Raw genomic sequence first — 20,812 nt, 5'->3', positions numbered from 1 at the left:
TCTTGATCAAACAAGGGCTGTAGATTTAGCTGTCAAAGTGTCATCTGCTTAACCGGATCAGGATGCCTGCTGAAATCATTCAGCAGGCACCCCTGCACATCACCCAGGGGGTCCTGAGAACCCCCCCCCCATGTAGGCGATCGCAGAAAATCGCATGTTAATTCAGACATGCGATTTTCTATACGCTATTCCGGGCTGATCGGGTCTCTGGTGACCCCGATCATCTTGAGGGCTAGGAGTGAGGTCGCAAAACTGCGATCTCCTCCTATCCCCTGCCATTGGTCAGAACTGATTCTGACCAATGGCAGAGCAGGACAGTGGGTTGCGACGGTGGGGGGGGGGGGGGGGGGGATTGAAAGTGAAAGGCCAAACTGCAACTCCCAGGCCAAACTGCAACTCCCAGCATGCCCAGACAGCCAAAGGCTGTCTGGGTATGCTAGGAGTTGTAGTTTTGCAACATCTGGAGGGTCACAGTTTGGAGACCACTGTTATAGTGGTGCCCAAACGGTAGCCCTCCAGATGTTGCCAAACTACAACTCTCAGCATGCCTGGACTGCCCAGGCAGGCTGGGAGTTGTAGTTCTGTAACATCTGTCCCTTCAGATTTAGCAAATTTCATGAATCTTTTGAAAATTGCTGCTCTACTTTGAAGCCCTCAAATTTTTTCAAAAAGCAAAAATATGTCCATTTTATGATGCCAACATAAAGTGGACATATTGTATTTGTGAATAAAAATAAAATGTATTGTGAATATCCATTTTCCTTACAAGTAGAGAGCTTCAAAGTTAGAAAAATGCAACATTTTCAAAAATTTTCATGACATTTTGGGATTTTTCACCAAAAAAGGATGCAAGTAACGCCAAAAATTTACCACCAAAATAAAGTAGAATATGTCACGAAAAAACAGTCTCAGAATCAGAATATTCGGTAAAAACATTTTTGCGTTATTAATTCGTAAAGCGACGGTGGCCAGAATTGTGAAAAAGGGCTCAGTCCTTAAGGTGAAAAAGGGCTGCGTCCTTAAGGGGTTAAACCTCAGGTACACTACCTAAGTCATGTTGTCAATGCCGTGGGAGTCCAGCCTAATCCTGAGAATACCTCGTGCACGGTGAAAGATGTCAGGAGCTTACTGGGATTTGCCGGCTACTACCGCCGCTTCATTCCCCACTTCGCTCAGATTGCAGAACCCCTCACAGCTCTCCTCAGGGGTACGGCGAAGGAGAACAACAGAGGAAGACTACCTGTTGAGTGAGAGCAATAGACAGCGTTCCGAGCTCTTAAACACCTGTTGACAGAGCCACCCATTCTGCTGTATCCAGACTAAAGTCAGCCGTGTATACTGATGACAGCTTTGAAGGTCTGGGAGCTGTCCTGTCCCAAGTTCAAGAAGGGCAAGAGTGAGTGATAGCCTATGCCAGTCGTAATCTGCGAGTAGCAGAGAAGAATGATCCCAACTACAGCTGGAACTCCTCGCCCTCGTATGGGCCGTAAATGAAAAGTTTAAAGACTACTTGGCTGCCGATCCATTCACCGTCTACACGGATAATAACCCGCGCCTAACTGGGTGCCATTGAGCAGCATTGGGCCTCAAGATTAGCCAACTCCAACTTCACCATCAAGTACAGAAGCGGCAAGTCAAATGTCAATGCCGATGTACTGTCTCGAATGACCCCCGGTGAAGAACCACCTGTCGAGGACGAGTGGGAAGACATGGAGATGCCCCCATTTTACCAGAGGTTAGTGAGTGAGAATACTGTGACCACCCTTGAAGAGGGTGAACCCAGGTCAGAGAAGGTCCAGGAAGACCTATACACCTGGAAGACTCTACAAGACGAAAGTCGAGTCATGGTGGATCTGTTGGACTACCTTCTGATGAAAAAGGTACCCACCCGTCAATGCCGGGCCCAGTGTGACTACGAGTGGAAACGTCTGTGGCGACAGAGGAAGCGACTGTTCGTGCACAAGGGACTATTGTACCAAAACTCTTTGGATCCAGCGACTTCATCAGATTCTGGTTCCCAGAAGAGACTCGGCGATGGTCCTCAACGCATACCATGATCAGTCAGGACACTTTGGAGTCCACAAGTCCGAGGCTACTGTCAGACGAAGAATCTGTTGGATTGGGATACGGAGTGACATCAAGAAATGGTGCAGTGAGTGTGCCGTCTGCAAAGTCACCAAGAACGGGCCCAAAGATGCAAGAGCAACCCTCCAGTGAGTGAAAGGCCTAACCAGTTGGTTGCGCTATACCATGTCAAGTTGTCTCCTACTCAGTCCGGGTACACTCATGCTTTCACCATGGTTAATCACTACTCCAAGTTGGTTGTCGTAGTGCCTGTTAAAGACCTTAGAGAAAAACACATAACACAGATGTTCTACTCTCATTGGGTGCAAATCCTTGAGTGTCCGGAGTACATCCTAACGGAGTTCAAGGCCCAACTCTTTCAGGAGCTGTGTCAGTTCCATGCCTGCAAGAAACTCCGGACTACAGCTTACCACCCTCAAGGGTACGGGCTCTGTGAGAGCATAAATCAAGTTTTTATCCACATGCTACGAGCAGCGTCTGTGTGAAGGCATCAAGAGTGGCCCCGGTTGTTGCCCGAATTGCTGGAAATTTATAATAACACAGCCCACTGTTCTACTGGATATAGCGCGTTCTATTTGATGATGGGTCGACACAGGCAGCTGCCAAAAGACCGGATGTTTGGACTCCAAGTTCCCTTCAACAACTCTCCACAAACTTCTATGGAGTGGGTCTCTGACCACCAAAGAAGGATCCAGGAAGCAAAAGAGATCGTCAATAAAAAGATGGGTGAGGCTAAGCAAAGACAACAGCAAGACTACAACCATCATGCCTCAGCCAAACCCCTCCAGTTAGGCGACAATGTCTGACTGTGGAAGTTCCTGAGGATCCACAAACTGGACTCCATCTGGGAAACTTAGCCCTACATGGTGATGGTCGTACCCTACCCAGACTCAGATGTGTATGCAATACAGAAACCAGGGTAGGAGCCACAAGTCATAACCGGATAAAGTTATGCTGCAAGGAAGACCTGCCTGAACCTCCTCCACCAACTGTCAGACCTATACGGAAGTATGTACCTGGAGAAGGGATCCACCCATCCATGAATGTCCCCATGTTCTCTCCCAGCCAACCTGCAATCTTCGGTATCATGCCATCTCAGGGGCCAGTGCAACCAACTCTAGTCACCTCACCAGCTCAAGTCCTGTCACCATTGGCACCAGTCTACACTCCAGTTTCCAGGTCTCCAGTATCTCTGCCAGCCAGCCCGAGTCCAAATAGTCCTGAAACAGCACCAACTCTGGAAACGAATCTTCAAGAGGCCTTTATCACTCCAGTCATGCCAAGAGCTCCCGAAGAGGGATGTGTTCATGAGTTGAAAGAGGTGGTGCTGCGTAGATCCCAACAGTCTACCCATGGTCAGTTACCTACAAGATTCATGGACTAACATGTACACATAAACTCATGTACACATGTCTCATATACATTAGGGCTGTAACGATCACAAAATCACAGTCCATTCAAATGTCTTTAATTGCACATGTCTAATGTAATTTCTTGTGTCCACGTGCTCAGGATACTTTGCTGGCCAGAAGGTATTCCTGTACCCACAAAGCACAACAAGTCAAAGGTAACAAGTGTCTAGTGTTATCTGAAAATGTCTAGCATAAATATAGCTAAAAAGTGTTCTGGAGAGAAGTGTGTCATGCCAAGGGACCCCAAAAGCCAAGGCGTTGGGCAGAAAGCCTCCGGCAACCCAATCTGCCAGTGTTATGTCTTAGTCATATGTATAAAGTGTTGTTACATGCATATACATAGTCAAATGTCATTATATGCATAGACATAGTCCTATTCATAGTCAGATATAAGGTTAATAGGTCATGTTCCTATCATAGTCCTAAGTATATTTCTAAAAGTACTCATCCTTATTCTCCAGTAATCCTATGGTTGCTCAGTTATACAATTTGTCAGAGCATGTATGGACATTGATACAGGGACTCTCTTTCATTCTCAGTTTTTGTCAACAAACAGCCTGGGTATGGACGTTAATTGCAATGCACCAGCATTGCATGTGGCCCTGTGGCCATTTTGCTCCTCATCCTTCCAGGACGGACGTGTAGGGTGGCTTTACTCAAGTAGGGGGGGTTTGTGGTGTCCCAGTATGGGATATGGTACCGTATGGTCCTATAGTCCCATCAGGTTGAGTCCCTGTCTGTCCCCGGGGCTCCCCTGCAGTGTCTCCCCATGTGTATATAATTTTTCACATGAAAGAGTAAAGGACCTGTATTGTTAGTCACATGATTACTTATGTCACATGATTAGGTCATATGATTGTATTGTTACCCAGAGAACACCAGTGACCAGATTACCTCGCTGGTAACCTATGGGCTCCTTGCACAGCACCCCTTTATAAGGAAGGGAGGAGCTAAATCTCTCTCTTTGATCAAATTTCATTTCCTGCTGAGGTCAAGTCCAATCCTCTGTCCCAGTGCCTGTGTCCAGCCATTGGAGGACTCAAGCCTAAAGTCTGCAGCCACCTGTCAATTGCAAGTAAGCTCAAGTATTCTAATAGTCAGTCATCAAGTCTGTCAGGTCATGTCTACTGTCTAGTCACCGTGGCCTGCATTATAGTCAGTCTACCTCCTGTAAGTCCCAGCAAGCCTGCGAGGTCTCTCTGTGTCACTGGCCACCTGTATGACCTGTCTAACCTCAGTATAAGCTGCCGTTACCCTTAACCTGTCCTTGGACTCTTTATTGCCCCTGCCTAACCTAGGAATAGAGGTAGTACCTTCAGATGGTTACATAAGAAAACCATGCCCTGGCATCACCAACACGAAGGGGTTAATACCATCTATCCCTGGCTAACACCATCCGCCCCTTACACCTCACCTCACACCACGTGGCACACCACAGCATCGTTGTGACTCAGCAAGGTCACCAGAGGCTACCACTACAAAGAGGTCTCGCAATGTCATTGTTAGGCAGTGCATTCAACCATGGGGCTACAAGCAGAGCTTTACCTAAGTATCAAACCTACATTCCCTTTTAGATGTTAGATGTGGTTACCAAGGGAACTGCCAATCCACAACACTCTCAACCAGAACACATGCAAATGAAGAAAGGGGGGTAAAAAGAGATTAAAAATTAAAAAAATCCCAGGTGTTTTGCTGTCAGTCTGTACATGTCAGTGTTTTTTAGTGAGGACGTTTGTTTGTGTGACCTCCTGGGTCCTTGGGTGGCCGTCACTTTCTTCAATGCATGGCTGTCTTCCTTGTGTAAGAGTGATAACAAGCATACGAGTAAATCCTGATAGGCCGGAGTTTATCCGTCTGCCACTTCTGGCCTCTGCTAGCATAGACAGGAGGCACGGTATTCACACAGACACACACACACTCTCCCTCTCCCTCTTTTTCTCTCTCTCCCTCGCCACCGTCAACTGACTGGCAGTAGTCCTCTTAATGTAGTTTAATGGCTTGACAAAGAGAGCCAGTGAGCAGAGCTGCGAACTAGCTGGCTGTGGTCAGACCATGACCTAGCTCGCCATGAACTTGGAAGGTCTTGAAATGATAGCTGTTCTTATCGTCATTGTCCTCTTTGTCAAATTATTGGAACAGTTTGGGCTTATTGAAGCAGGTATAGAAGGTAAGGGAGCGTCTTCTTCTGCAACTTTCCTCACTGCCTTGTGCTTGCGATGCTGCTTTGCCTTTTATACGACTTGACAAAGTTTTCTGCAGTTTGTGTTGTTTTCTTCTATTTTGCAAATGCTCATGTAGCTGAGTTCAGTGTGTCAGATGCAGTAGTGCCAAGGTTTACCTTAGGCACACCTCACTATACAGAATTTGCAATATGTTAGAGAGTTATCACCATGTATTAAAGTCTTGCATTGCTTATTCAGCTATGCTTTATTTTATTTTATTTATTTTTTATTTAAAGATTTTTTTTTAAAAGATTCTTTAAACTAACGGTTTCCCAAAATAAGTAAAATAAAGTTTATTTATTTTATATATTTTTTTTATTTATTTTGTTTATTTATTTATTTATTTAGTTAATTTATTTATTCATTTATCAATTAAATTTCTCTTCCTTCCTGATATATATGGTATACACAGGCTTGCATTCTCATAAATTGTTATGTTTCACACATGTACTTGACCACTGTTTCCCAACCAAGGTGCCTCTGGCTGGTGAAAAACTACAACTCCCAGCATGCCCAGACAGCCTTTGGTAACAGCTGGAGCGACCCTGGTTAGGAAACACTGCACTAGACAATAAATGCAGTGCCTTATGTATTGTAGCCAAAAGCTGCCTGGGTATGTGCATTCTGTATAGTAGCCCGAAACTGTCAGGGCATAATGGGAGTTGTAGTTTTGCAACAGCTGGAAGCACCCTGGTTGGGAAACACTATAAATGCAGTGCCTTCTGTGTTGTAGTGTCTAAAACATCACAAATTCCTATTAAGAAAGTATATATTCTTATTATTTATATTTCTCCTCTTTTCTAATATAAATTTTATACATGGGAATTGCATTTTCATAGATTGTAATGTTTCACACATGTACTAAATCAGTGTTTCCCAACCAGGGTGCCTCCAGCTGTTGGAAAACTACAACTCCCAGCATGCCAGGATAGCCTTTGGAAACAGCTGGAGATACCCTGGTTGGGAAACACTGCACTAGACAATAAATGCCATATATTCTGTATTGTAGTTTAAGGCTGTCCGGGCATGCTGGGAGTTGCAGTTTTGCAACAGCTGGAGTTACCCTGGTTGGGAAACACTATAAAGTATATATTCTTATTATTTATATTTCTCCTTTTTTTAAATAAATATATATATATATTATACATGGGAATCACATTCTCATAGATTGTAATGTTTCACACATGTACAAGACCAGTGTTTCCCAAACAGGGTGCCTCCAGCTGTTGCAAAACTACCACTCCCAGCATGCCCGGACAGCCGTTGGCTGTCCGGGCATGCTGGGAGTTGTAGTTTTGCAACAGCTGGAGGTACCCACATTAGGAAACTCTGCACTAGAAAAATAAATGTAATGCCTTCTGTATTGTAGGGGCTAAATACAAAACAATTGCAGAAAGTGTATATTCTTAAAACACATGCATTCGATGATGATCTCCCAACAGAACTTCATTTTGTTACATGTAGCAGAGCTGAGTTTGCCTTTTGGTTTACCTCGGGACTGCTGGTAAATCTAGTGACTTTTCTTAGCTCCCTATCTAGCTCATTTAAATAACAAATTCGGCTCTGCTACATTTGAGTGATTATGATGTGCCCCGTTTTTTGTCCTTTAACTCTGTTTTGATGTTACATTTATAGATTAGAATAATATCTCATCTAGATATTCGGTGGTATAAATGCCAGGGGCAGCAGTGACAGTGTAATCTGAGTGTAAGATAAAAGCTGTTTTTCTCCTTCATTAGTCGGCTGGGTTCACTGTGTGATCACGTAACATTTTATCAGTCGTGTCGCTTCATTATTGCTGCTCTTTGAACAATACCTGTGGAAGTTGTTTCATCGCTGCCGCACATTTTCCGATACGTTAAGGGTGGACGTGTCCGCAGTGTTTTCATTGTGCTGATAATTGCTTAGGGAATATTCCTGTTTTACACTTCATTTGACAGGGAACATTTATTTTTTATTTGTTTTAGTCCTGATTTTTCTTGTAAGGAAGCAGGAATTTTTGTGAATAAATATCTTAACTTTACAAGAAGATTTAAGGATAATTTAGCAATAAATGGGTTATTTATTGGGATACCTTAAAGAGGTTGTCTGAGGACATAAATTTTTGCTTTATATGGATTGGGGGGTGCATTGACCTAAAAAGTAAACCATACTAACCTACCCTGATCCCCCACAGCTGCAGTTCCACGGTCTCCCAGTCCCCACTCATCAGCACTTTTTCCTGATTCAGCGACATTAGGAACTGCCTACTCAGCCAGTCAGTGACTGAGACAGGACACAGTTGCGCCCTGTGAAAGGCCATGAGTTCAGGTCCCACTGCGATAGCTAATTGTAGGACCAGGAAGAAGCAGTGATGAGAGAGCACAAGATGGCAGTATGGCAACTGGATTCAGGGTAGATTATTATGATTTTAATTTCTATGTTTAATGTGTCACCAGCCATATATAAAATGTTTTATCCCTGTACAACCCCTTTAAAGGGGTACTCCGCCCCTAGACATCTTATCCCCTATCCAAAGAGTAGGGGATAAGATGTCTGATTGCGGGGGTCCCGCCGCTGGGAACCCCCGTGATCTCTCTGCGGCACCTGGCATTCATTTAGAGCGGCCATGTCTCCTCAACGCAAGTCTATGGGAGGGGGCGTGAATGCCTCCCATAGACTTGCATTGAGGGGGCATGGCCATGATGTCACAAGCCTCCAAGCTGCATCGCCAGTCATCCGGCTTGGATCGAAATTCGCTCTGTGCACCGGATGTCTAGGGTGCCGCAGCCTTTGGATAGGGGATAAGGTGTCTAGGGGCGGAGTACCCCTTTAAACACCTTAGGAGAGATTTACTAAAGTATTTGCTGTAAACATAGTGCAAATAGCCAATGTAGGCTAAGACACCCAGCAGTACCTGGCGCTCTGAAAGTTATTTTCAAAACGCTGGGTTTGGGCAACTGTGGTCGTGATGTCACACCACACCGCCTCCATTCATGTCATGACCAAACTCAGCGTTTTGAAAATAACTTTCAGAATGCTGAGTGCTGCTTGGAGATCGTGAGTCCAGTGGCGGGACTTCTGTGATCCGATATCCTTTGGATAGGGGATAAGCGGAGTAGCCCTTTAGGCATTAGGAATGGACATGATTTATGAATCAAAAATATTTCTTTTAGATGAATATCAAAAATGATGACCCCATTAAGAAATCCCTAATCTCTATAATATTACAATAGAGTAACTTTTGTCCTGGCAGACTAAGCCTATTCATGTATAACATGGTTGTCTAGTAGTTTGAATTGCCAAGGTGTAATGCTACATTTTCCCTGCAGTGGCCACTAGAGAAGTACAGTCGGTGACTGCTTCCCCTCATTGTCTGGTATTTCTGTTGCCAGATTGGTGGACTGCCTTAAACTGTAAGGGTATGTTAACACTACAGAATTTCTATGTTGAATTTCTATGTAGAAATTTAGCAAGTATTTTGATTGCAGAAGCCCCCAAATTTTGCTTATGAAACTTCTGAAGAGGATGAAAGAATTATTTTGGCGAAATCCTCCTTGGAAGTCACTTTTGCTTATGGGACGGGGCATATAGACAGGGCATATCCAGTTCCGCACATGGAAATTATTTAATGTAAACATACCCAGGGTGCGTCAACACATAGTGGATTCCATTTGGAAGTCAAAATTCACTATAAATGTGCAGGTGTTGCCAATTTTGATCTGCAGCTAATTCTGCAGCTGCAAATGTGAAATACATTAACATTTTTATCTAAAGAATATTAGCATTTTGGTACTGCCATTTGCAGCCCCAAATCCACATCAAAATATACAAAATTTGGTGCAAATTTTCTCCTGTGTAAACTTATGCAGAAGTTCTGTTGAAATGCTATTCTTCTCTCCATAGACTTGTATGAGTAGCTGTAACTGATCACTCATTGAGCTGCTATTCCAGCTTCCCTCTCAGGATGGATCTGAGCTATTGTTCACAGTGAATGATGAGTTTAGGTTCGCAAGGGAACAGGAAAGATTAGAGGAGAAAGAAATGTGATATGTTATGAAGTTTCTTTTATTCACTTGTAATATTGCTTTACACAAACTCTGAAATAACAATAAATATTTAACTTCTTAAAGGGGTACTCTGCCCTTAGACATCTTATCCCCTATCCAAAGGATAGGGGATAAGATGTCAGGTCACCGGGGTCCCGCTGCTGGGGACCCCGGGGATCCCTGCTGCAGCACCCAGCTATCATTACTGCGCAGAGCGAGATCGCTCTGCACCTAATGACGGGCAATACAGGGGCCGGAGCATCGTTACGTCACGGCCCGCCACCGTCAATACAAGTCTATGGGAGGGGGCGTGGTGGCCGTCACACCCCCTGCCATAGACTTGCATTAAGGGGACGGGCCGTGATGTCATGAGGGGCGGAGCCATGACGTCACGCTGCTCCAGCCCCTGTATCGCCCGTCATTACACACAGAGCGAACTCGCTCTGTGCAGTAATGATAGCGGGTGCCGCAGCGGCGATCCCCGGGGTCCCCAGCAGCGGGACCGCGGCGATCTAACATCTTATCCCCTATCCTTTGGATAGGGGATAAGATGCCAGGGGCGGAGTACCCCATTAAGGATTTTAGTCTTGCCTGTAGCCCTGTGTAAAGTAAAAAATCATTATGTCACAAACTTTTGTATTCAAATATAAAAATACATATTTTTATATTTGCATTTAATAATTCATACACTGTCTATAACATGGGAAAACTCTCTCAATATACATTTTTCTAAAATTTTGAATAAAAAAATAAATATTGTAGTTCGTATAGGTTGGATTAGATACATATGGATCTGACACTGAACAGTGAATCTTTGCATTCACATTGTAAACTTTAAATGAGCTGTAAGATAAGGAAAAAAGGCAAACGTTTCTGATAGCAGTGCCACAATTGTTCAAGAGATGTGTCTGGAATAGCAGCTCAAACTCAAGTAAAATTGTGACAATAATTGTGGGATGCACGCTGCTGGATGGGACACTGTGTGCTGCCACTCCTGTGTGTTTTTCTGTGCCTTTGGCCTCAACATCATCCTATTCCCAGTTTGAAATCCCTGATTCCTTACATTTTGTGTCTTTACTGTTAAATATGGAGTAAATATGATTCTTGAGATTTACACTTACATATAGGCCCTCATTTACTATTGCAAACCCAACATGTTTTTTTAGGGTTGTGCACCAGATTCTGGTGCCAGAATTTGCGCCAGAATTGAAAAAACCCAGACTAACTCTCCATTTTGCTAAGGGAACCCAAAAAAGTGGCGTGGCTGTTGGGAAAAGGGGGCATGGTCACAGAAAAGCCAACATATTTACTAAGGTTTCCACAGAAAATGTGGTGGATTTCTGCTGAGGAAAACTCTACAGATTAGAGCATGTGTAAAAAAAAAAGCAAAATGTAGGGAAAGTGGAAAATGTAGGGAAACCTTAGTAAATACCGTGGAAAATAAATTGTAGGGAATTAAAACCCACAAAGAAACCTTCACTCCACTCTTAGTAAATAAGGGCCATTGAGTATATATACACATATAGGGCCTCATTTACTAAGCTGAAACCAACCAGTTTTTGTCAGTTTTTTTTTTTTTGGCCAGAGTGTCTGAGACATGTCTGCGCCAGTGTGCGCAAACCCGACATTGCACTGTGAAAAGCCTAAAAAGGGGCATGGTCTGTCGCAGAGGGGGCGTGACCAACCCAAAAAGGGGCGTGGTTTCACAATCCAACCTATTTACTGTTGAATTCATAGAAAATCCTGTGGATAAATGGCTGGAAATTTCAACCTAGAAAAAACTGGTCAGAAAATTTTCCCGGCTTTTCCTTATAGTAAATAAGGCCCATAGTGTATAATAGGGACAAAAGAAACATTTTTAGTAATCAGCGACCAAATTCTAAATGTTGTCCCATTTTAACAATCACCACATTAGTTTAATCCGAAGATCCATCTTAACCTGATGCTTCTCAAACAGCTGGTGAGTACAATGTATCAGTGTGGCAGAACCATTTACATGAACCTGGACTACTGAACTAATATAAATTTCTACCTATATTTTATAACATATTAATGTCAAGTGTTAATATAAAAAGATTAAAGCTGCTTAAAGCTGACTGACTGTCTTTTTCTGTCTCCTGGTACAGTTTTTATGATTTGTCTTATGCTTATGCTATGCTTAGCTCCTTTGTATCTACAGTTACATTTACTCATTCACAGAGTGTCCTCTGTTTTCATTAGCAAATACTGTGTCATGACCGGGTTGAACAAGGAGAATGAGCCCTAAGCTGTCCCTAGGAAAACTCTCCCTGCCTACTTTCCCATCCACCCTAAATGGTGGATCGATAACTTGGAGCCAGTCCCTACCTGAGCTAAAGTACAGTGGGCATAAAAAACAAATAATATACATAGTGGATCACAGGCCAGAAACAGAACGGGAAAACTACCAAACAACCAGATATACCAGACAGAATATAAACTCACAAACAGGTCAGAATATATTGTACTAACAACAGTTCAAAAACCTGAACAAAGATAAATGGCAGATATGAATAAATGAACAAGACTAGGTATGGAATGAGTAAACCGCAGGAACCAGGAAATGCAGGGGATAAACAAAAGAACTGAATGTTAAACACCAAACTGATCCGGAGCATAGAACACTGTTCACACTGGGACTATAAGCTGAAACACACTAGACACCACACACCACAAAATGAGAAGACAGCAATAATAAAGCCAAATAGACTACTAGCCAGCGGGCACACTCTACCACGTGATCAGGATGCTGACCTAGTAGGAAACAAAAATATAATAAACAAAACACTAGACTGAGAAACGGATGAGTCTGAACAGACTCCAAAAAAAACAAACTCCAACAGCATGGAGGAACCAGAATACCAGAACAGGAATTATACAAACAAGACTCATAGTGTGAAAACAGACTAAGATACAAGGCAAAGACAGAACAGACATACATATCCTAAAACTGACAGATGTACTTTAGACTAAAATCTATAATAAACAGGACTATTAACAATGGACAAAAACAAAAAATATTACAAGATAAATACAAGGTGTATGATTATACAGACATGGTCAGCATTATACAAATAACCAGCAACCAGAGTACAGCAAGGCTAGGGTTTAAATAGCCATACCCGAGTTGCAATTGGCTCAGAAAATTAGCTATTCCTCAGCATGGAGAATAGCAAACTACTCAGACAAAAACTAGAGTCTGCTAATTATACACCCCAAAAATGAATATGTTTAATAGCATGATGTCTGCCATTTTGTATGTTCTAAATAGACCACAGTGTATTGTAAAATTCTCCTATTCAAGTGCCAGTCTGGGAGTAGCACTTTGTGAAAGAGACCTCCATGGCATTCTTATCTCTCTAATAAATTTGGATGTCTTGGTAGGCTCCAAGATGTCTATGAGAATCCAGGTTTTAATTACTTATAGATGTCAAAAATAATCCCTGAATTGTTAATTATGGCTCCATATGTCAAGTGTGGAATGTGGGTTTGAAACCAACTTTGAACAGTTAACCCTTAATGGTAATGATGCTAATTGCTTATGCAATAGCACCCCCTTGCGTATGAGTAGTTGATATTACACTGACAGGAAAGGCATTATGGGTGATATGCTCAATGCATTCTGGGTATTATAGTGATGTCATAGTCATTACCATATGTACATGCCCAACCTACATTCATTGGGGAATTCCATTTTAGGAAGGTGTGTCTAACTAATTAAAAAGTCTGGTAAACCAGATGTTAGGGACTGTAGACTGTGAACTGTACTGCAGACTGTAGGCTGTAGACAACACACAAAGACACAGGAAAGAGGTCCAACAAGGTGGAAAAGCCATGTGAGATCCCAGCAAAGGACTGATCACACGTACCAGACAATGGCTATCCATGACGATGAGATGGACTGTTCAATTTTCCTAGGATCAGAAGCGAGGTTCTTACATAGACTTGGTAAGAGACACAAAAATTGTATTCCATTTAATAAAGACCAATTTGGATAATGTGGATGGAATTATACCATTTAGATTGGGGAATAAATTAATGAAATACAATAATTAATTATCTCCATATTGAGATTATAGTTAGGATATTGTGAGACTTCATTCTACCTGCAGAAGAATCAGGACTCATAATCTATCAAAGCATTAAATAATTGCTTAGACATTGATAGAAACTATTTTTCCCACACAGGAAACTTGTTTCAAGTTCTTCATCCTAAAATATAGTCTAGCAAGATCATAAAACTCTGCTATTTGTCTTAATAGTCTTACCAAAGTCATGTATAGAAAATAGTCCAGAATGGGGCAGAAGCATATCATAGTTCTTCCATGTTTATATTCTTAGATAGATTTGCTCATTCTAGGAATCATGTGATTTGTAGTTGGTTAGAAGGGGCAGGGAATGTATTTAGCATTCCATATTGATATGTCTATGATTAGATATTGCCCATCTCAATATCACGAGGTTCCTCTGGATAGAGTGAAGTTTAACCTTTTTATTATATGATATTCCTAACCTAGTAGCTTTTGTTTTATTGTAACAAGTTACTTACTACTCACATGTATTGTTCTACTATATGTAGTCAATTAACAAGCTTGTAATGTTTACTAATATATCTAATTGATATACATTTGCATAGATATATATCATTGTGTTTATTACTGATTTATGTTTATAACCTTATAACCAATAAATCTGCATACTTTTATAATACCTGTGTATTATTGTATATTGCAAAACTACATCCTTAATCTTTAATGTCATCCCATCATAAAAAGAACTTGTTGATATCTGAGGAAATAGTTGGACTCAGATGTGAATTGTATTGATTGGCTTTGTCTACAATTCACCAGATCATAATTTTGATATTTTTAATAATTTTCATAATAAATATTTTTATGACCGTAATTAATCATTCATAATTGAGTTATTATCGCATGACATAAGAAAGAAAAGCACAAAAATGCAAAAACGGACATTACATACTGTAACAGAATTGTGAATGCAGCTCTGGCTTGTAAGACAATGTACAGTAAGGGGTGGTGTTAGGGCATGGAAAACTGGGCAATTGTCCAGGGCCCCTGTCCTCCAGAGGGCCCTCTGCGGCTGCTATATTGTTTGTAGCTGGGGGAAGCAGTGTAGCCCTACAGCCAGCAGCATCCAGGATTGAGCCTTGCTGCAGAGTTCATTTACATAGTGCTGACAGTGAGAGGCTCCTTTAATACCCCTGTTAGATGTCGCACAGTTTAGCTGATTCTCAGCTGATGATGAGGAAGGTAGTCTGCAGGCTCCTGAAGTATTTAATGCACCCAGACAGTCTTCAATAAAAGTAAGTAGATGTAATGTGTGGAGGTACATGAGTGATGTAAACAGTTTATCTGTTACATGTATAGTGTGCTGTATGTGTGTGTAATGCATATATGGCTATACACATGTATGATATATGTGTGATTGAGTATGTATGTGTTGTATGTATGCATGCGTATTCACATACTTTTTTTTATTTTTTATTATATGTGATATACAGTGATGCATCTGTCACTATCTGTCACTAGGCCTACCTAATGCCCAACCCTAGTGCAGCAAATATTGCAGCGGTGGCCAAATCTCATGGTGCTAACATTTAATATATATATATATATATATATATATATAAAACCAATGAATAAGTTGGCCAGCACTATTTGATTCCAAACTATTGTATAGACCTGGCTCACAGGTGCAAGCTGCTGGGCTAAATATACAGCAACAGGAGAATACAGCAGCACACTGCTAGCACAAAGATATAGATAAAACATGAGTATATAGATAGAACATGAAAAGCTATACAGCTGTAGTGCAATAAATGAAAATATGAAACTATGAAATTATGAGGTACTTAGCTGGCGAATTTGGCGGCCAAATAGCGTGGACCGTCCCACCACGGTAAGGTGACCTCATTCTGGGACGGACCCTACACTATGAATATGCCTCTGTGTGAACAGTTCAACAGGCATTGCAAGGTCTGAAACATCCAAGGCACCTTATATACACCTAATAGAGGTGGGTGGGGTTCAGGAGCCAACATGGAGGTAGCCACTCCCCCATATGTGTAATACAACCAAAGAATAAGTTGGCCAGCACTATTAATTCCAAACTATTGTATAGGCCTGGCTCACAGGTGCAAGCTGCTGGGCTAAATATACAGCAACAGGAGAATACAGCAGCACACTGCTAGCATAAAGATATAGATAAAACATGAGTATATAGATAAAACATGAGTATATAGATAGAACATAAAAAGCTATACAGCTGTAGTGCAATAAATGAAAATATGAAACTATGAAATTATGAGGTACTTAGCTTGCGAATTTGGCGACCAAATAGCGTGGACCGTCCTACCACGGTAAGGTGGGGCGGTCCACGCTATTTGGCTGCCAAATTCGCAAGCTAAGTACCTCATAATTTCATAGTTTCATATTTTCATTTATTGCACAACAGCTGTATAGCTTTTCATGTTCTATCAATATACTCATGTTTTATCTATATGTTTGTGCTAGCAGTGTGCTGCTGTATTCTCCTGTTGCTGTGTGTATATATATATATATATATATATATATATATATATATATATATACATACACACACACACACACACGAAGTAATGTATTTCAGGGGGTGTAATCCAAACTTCTCTCTCCGTTGTGTCCAACCATTCATATATGTTACTGTATGTGATAATATTAGTCTATATATTGTGGTTTTTGTTTAGGAACAATATAGCGGTATTGTGTGTGTCCAGCAAATATTGTGTGTCTACAGGGACATACACTTTGTGCTCCTGATCTTTTAACCCTTTCAGGACTCAGCATTTTTCTGTTTATGCACTTTTTTTTCCCTTATCATCTTCTAAAAACCATAATGCTTTCAGTTTTCCACCTAGAGACCCATACGAGGGCTTGTTTTATGTGCTACCAATTTTACTTTGTAATGACATCAGTCAATTCACCACAAAATCTATGAAGAAACCCCTCCCAAAAAAAAAATATTTGTGGGGAAAAAATTGAAAAAAAACAAAAACGCCATTTTGTAGTTTTTAGCGGCTTCTGTTTCTACGCAGTGCACTTTTCGGTAAAAGTGACATATAATTTATCTGTAGGTCCATATAGTTACAAGGATACCCAATTCATGTAGGTTTTATTTTATTATACTAATTTAAAAAAAAAATACAACTACATGCACCAAAATTAGTATGTTTAAAATTGGCATCTTCTGACCCCTATAACTTTTTTATTTTTCTGTATATGTGGATGTATGAGGGCTCATTTTTTTGCACCGTTGTGTGTAGTTTTTATTGGTACCATTTTTGTTTTGATATTTCTTTATATAATTTTAGGCTATACAAAATGACCAAAAATACAGAATTTTGGACTTAGAATTTTTTTTTACGTATACGCCATTGACCGTTTAATTAACATTATATTTTTATAGATTGGACATTTACACATGTGGCAATACCACACATATTTGTTTATTTTTGTCTACATATTGTTTTTTATGGGAAAAGGAGGGTGATTTAAACTTTTATTAGGGAAGGGGTTAAATCACATTTATTAACTTTTTTTAAACTTTTTTTACACCATTTTTTAGCCCCATATTGGACTATTACATGCAATCTTCTGATTGCATACACTGTTCAATGCTATGCCATCCAGCCGATTTCACCGCAGCAGTCCCAAACAGCCCGACTGAGCTGCCAGGAACGTTTTTACTTTCATGTTAGACATGGCGATCAACTTTGATCACCACGTCTAAGGGGTTAATGCTGGGCATCACCACGATCAGTGATGTACGCTATTAGACATGGGTCCTGGCAGCTGACAGCCTGCTTCATAGAAAGGGAGCGGGCACTGGGCATACAGGTATGCCCTGCATCCTTAACAGGTTAATAAACTTTCAATACTCTTGGCATGTTACATCCAGAACTAACTTAATGTGACTGACTTGTTCGGCTTTTGGGGCCCCACTTTTAATTTTGCCCAGGGCCACATTAAGTCTAAAACCTGTCCTGTGTACAGAATAGCTTAGGGGGAGCACAATATGACAAACTATTGCAAAGTTGCAAACATATTACAACAGTAAATAAATGCATTTTAAGTTAAATAGCTTCTGTCAAATTATTTTATTCCTTTGTTAGATTTGGTCCGGAAGGAACTCAGTTCTGAGTGCTGAGACTACGGGAAGTGTTAATGTATAAACTGGGCATAGTAATTCAATAAGGAAAATGATAGTATAGTTAATAAAGGGCTAATGCAGTGGACACTCACAGCTGCTACCCTACATGATTATAGAATATTTGCACTGGCAGCCTTCCCTTCCATTACAGATAAATTGTATTCTCTGAGTATTATCCAGGCGGTCATGAGCCGCTTATCTTAAAGGGGTTGTCTAAGAGTAGAAAAATAGAAATTAGAAAAGTAGAAATTAGCAGAAAAAAATACTATATAAAAAAAAAAAAAATCTCCCACCACTCCACTTAATACTCCCGTGATTCCCAATGGTTCTTTGTAAGTTTCATGGTGTATTGACGTACTGCAAAGGTATCATGTGACTACTGCAGCCAATCACTGGCCTCCACAATGATTCTTATATGGCCAGCTGACTTCTGAGGCCAATAATAAGCTGCAGTGGTCCTGTGAAGGAACGGGATGTCAACATTCCAGGACAAAAAAAAAACAGTGGGGTGCATCAGACCAATGGTGCTAAAGTGGAGAGGGATTAAATATATGCTAAGTGTTTGTTTATTTGTATATTAATTTATTTATTTATTCATTTATTTGCTGCAGCTAATGTATTCCCAGTAAAAATGATTAATACATGAATGGAAGAAGTATCAAACTGGTCTATAAATTAAATTTTCGGAGTGTATTATGATTAGTTTGATTACATAGGGGGTGCAGTAACATTGCTGTCCTCATTGTTTCCACATGATGGATTTTTGCAATTCAGTAGGATCTTACAGTGAGGATAGAGGGAGGTCATACACTAGGTGACCTAAAATTGCAGTGGAGCCCTAACTTTATTTTTAGATATTTTAAAAACTCATTGTGGCAAACAGTCAAGAAAGATTAGAAGTATCTTGGCTTTAGATATTATATATCCACACTTTCTATATAGGAGATCGGCAACCCAGAGAAGAGTGTGAGTTTATAGAATAGATTGGGACCCATGCATGCAGTAGGCTATAACTTGTGGTGTGAGAATCAAGGGTTTTTGTGCAGGGCAGTCCTATGTTCCTTAGGCCGATGCAGAGGTGAGGGGGATGCACTGGTATCATTGATGGGGAGGTTTCCCCAGGGCACATCCTGGTTCGGTATCTTTGCTTATGGCATTTCAGGAGGTATTGATAAACCACAACATTGAGAGTTCAGAATTGCAGTGCAAATTAGGAACTAAACTGAACAATGCAATGTCCTAAAAAACATGGAGCAGTTACAGATGGTGACTGACAAGTGAAGGGTTAACCTCTGAGCCTTCTGATAAGTCTTGTGCTACTCCCTGGGTTTCCTTTCCTTTGAAGGATCATATGCATACCAGTTGGCTCCCGGTGGGTGACTTGCTAAGGGTTGTTGTCTACACTACTGTTGAGCTTCAGTTTCCCATGTCAGGATGCAGGTCTGAATGCTGATGTCAGCCATGAAATACTGGTCCAGGTCAAAGGTCCTTATAGATAGACACCTGTGATAATAATAATACTTTATTTATGTAGCGCACACATATTATGCAGCGCTGTACACAATAATGATTCAAATTGGCCTCTGTCCCCATTAGGACTCACAATCTAATTTAATCTATCAGAATTTTGTGTGGGAGGAAGCCCACAGGGAGAACATACAAACTTCATACATGTTGTCCTTCCATTCCTACAGCTATGAACTATGAATCTATAGACACTGGGGCAGATTTACTATAGAAAATGCACTAAAATTCTGGCACAATTTAAACAAAAAACTAGCACAAAACTCATATTGTGCACTATTTTTATTGAGGAACTTTTTTCTGTCATGGCCGATAAAGGGATTTTTCTTTGCCAGACGTGGCCTGACTTTTTCAGGAAATTGCAATAAAACCAACGACCTCCAAACCAGTGGAAAATAAGGTGCTGAGGGGACCAGGCGATGGATAGAACAATCAGTTTATTCCCAACATGCAACGCGTTTCGCGCAAGAGCGCTTCATCAGGCAGCGCTGATGAAGCGCTCTTGCGCGAAACGCGTCGCATGTTGGGAATAAACTGATTGCTCTATCCATCGTCAGGGCCCTCAGTGCCTTATTTTCCACTGGTTTGGAGGTCGTTGGTTTTATTGCAATTTATTGTGGAGTAGCAGCAGAGGGATCCACATATATGCTCTTCTCCAAGTTGTGCTGGCCTTTGCACAACTTATATTGGTAAGCACATTTTTTACCATCAACATTTCTTTTATCATCATTAATTTGCACCATGGAGCGCTCCTCTTTGTCGTTTTTGTTTTTCAGGAAATGGCATGGTTTAAAATGCAACACTGTGCACCAAAATTACACTACACTTTTGAACCAAATAAACCAACCTTTACATGGTAAAAGGTTAAATAAAGGTGACTTAAATTGCGCCAACCATAGCAAACAGCAGAAGACACTTTGATAAGTCTGGCACATTGTTAAACTGTTATTGTAAGTGTACGCTGTCTAAACTTAGTAAATCTGCCCCATTGTGCATACCTCTGTATGGTGCACAGTATTATTCCTTAAAGGATAAATTCTTCCCTGTAAGCACTGCCTGATCTCGACAAAAAAATTTCATATACCTCCATATGAAATGAGAGGCATCTGAATGTACAGTTGGGACCTATATAAGTCTAGGGGAGACATAGTATTGCTCTGTACAGCTCGGAGATATATGGAGCTGTGATATGGCCGTGTGAAGAGGCATCATCTAACATAACACTCTCAAGCGAATACATTACAGACTAACATTGACTCCAATTCATAAATCTAACAGATCCTCTTTAATTATATGTAAGTAAAAAGTCAAA

General features: G+C 41.0%; 1 protein-coding gene across 3 annotated transcripts in view; it reads left to right on the top strand.

Moving 5' to 3' along the window:
- The window catches only part of KCNIP4 (potassium voltage-gated channel interacting protein 4), a 686,042-nt gene that overhangs the window by 183,896 nt on the left and 481,334 nt on the right, over positions 1-20,812 (top strand). Inside the window, exon 1 of one of the 3 annotated variants that reach the window (XM_056555501.1) lies at positions 5,409-5,664. The exons of the other annotated variants lie outside the window; for them this stretch is intronic. Coding sequence (XP_056411476.1) covers positions 5,565-5,664 — 100 coding nt within the window. The 5' untranslated portion in view covers positions 5,409-5,564. Of the gene's footprint in view, positions 1-5,408; positions 5,665-20,812 lie in introns of those variants that run through there. 3 annotated transcript variants of the gene reach the window in all.

This window comes from Hyla sarda, chromosome 1, assembly GCF_029499605.1.
Source record: "Hyla sarda isolate aHylSar1 chromosome 1, aHylSar1.hap1, whole genome shotgun sequence".
NCBI classification, from domain to species: Eukaryota; Metazoa; Chordata; class Amphibia; order Anura; family Hylidae; genus Hyla; species Hyla sarda.
The sequence above is the reverse complement of the archived record's forward strand: the minus strand, read 5'-3'. Positions and strand labels throughout refer to the sequence as shown.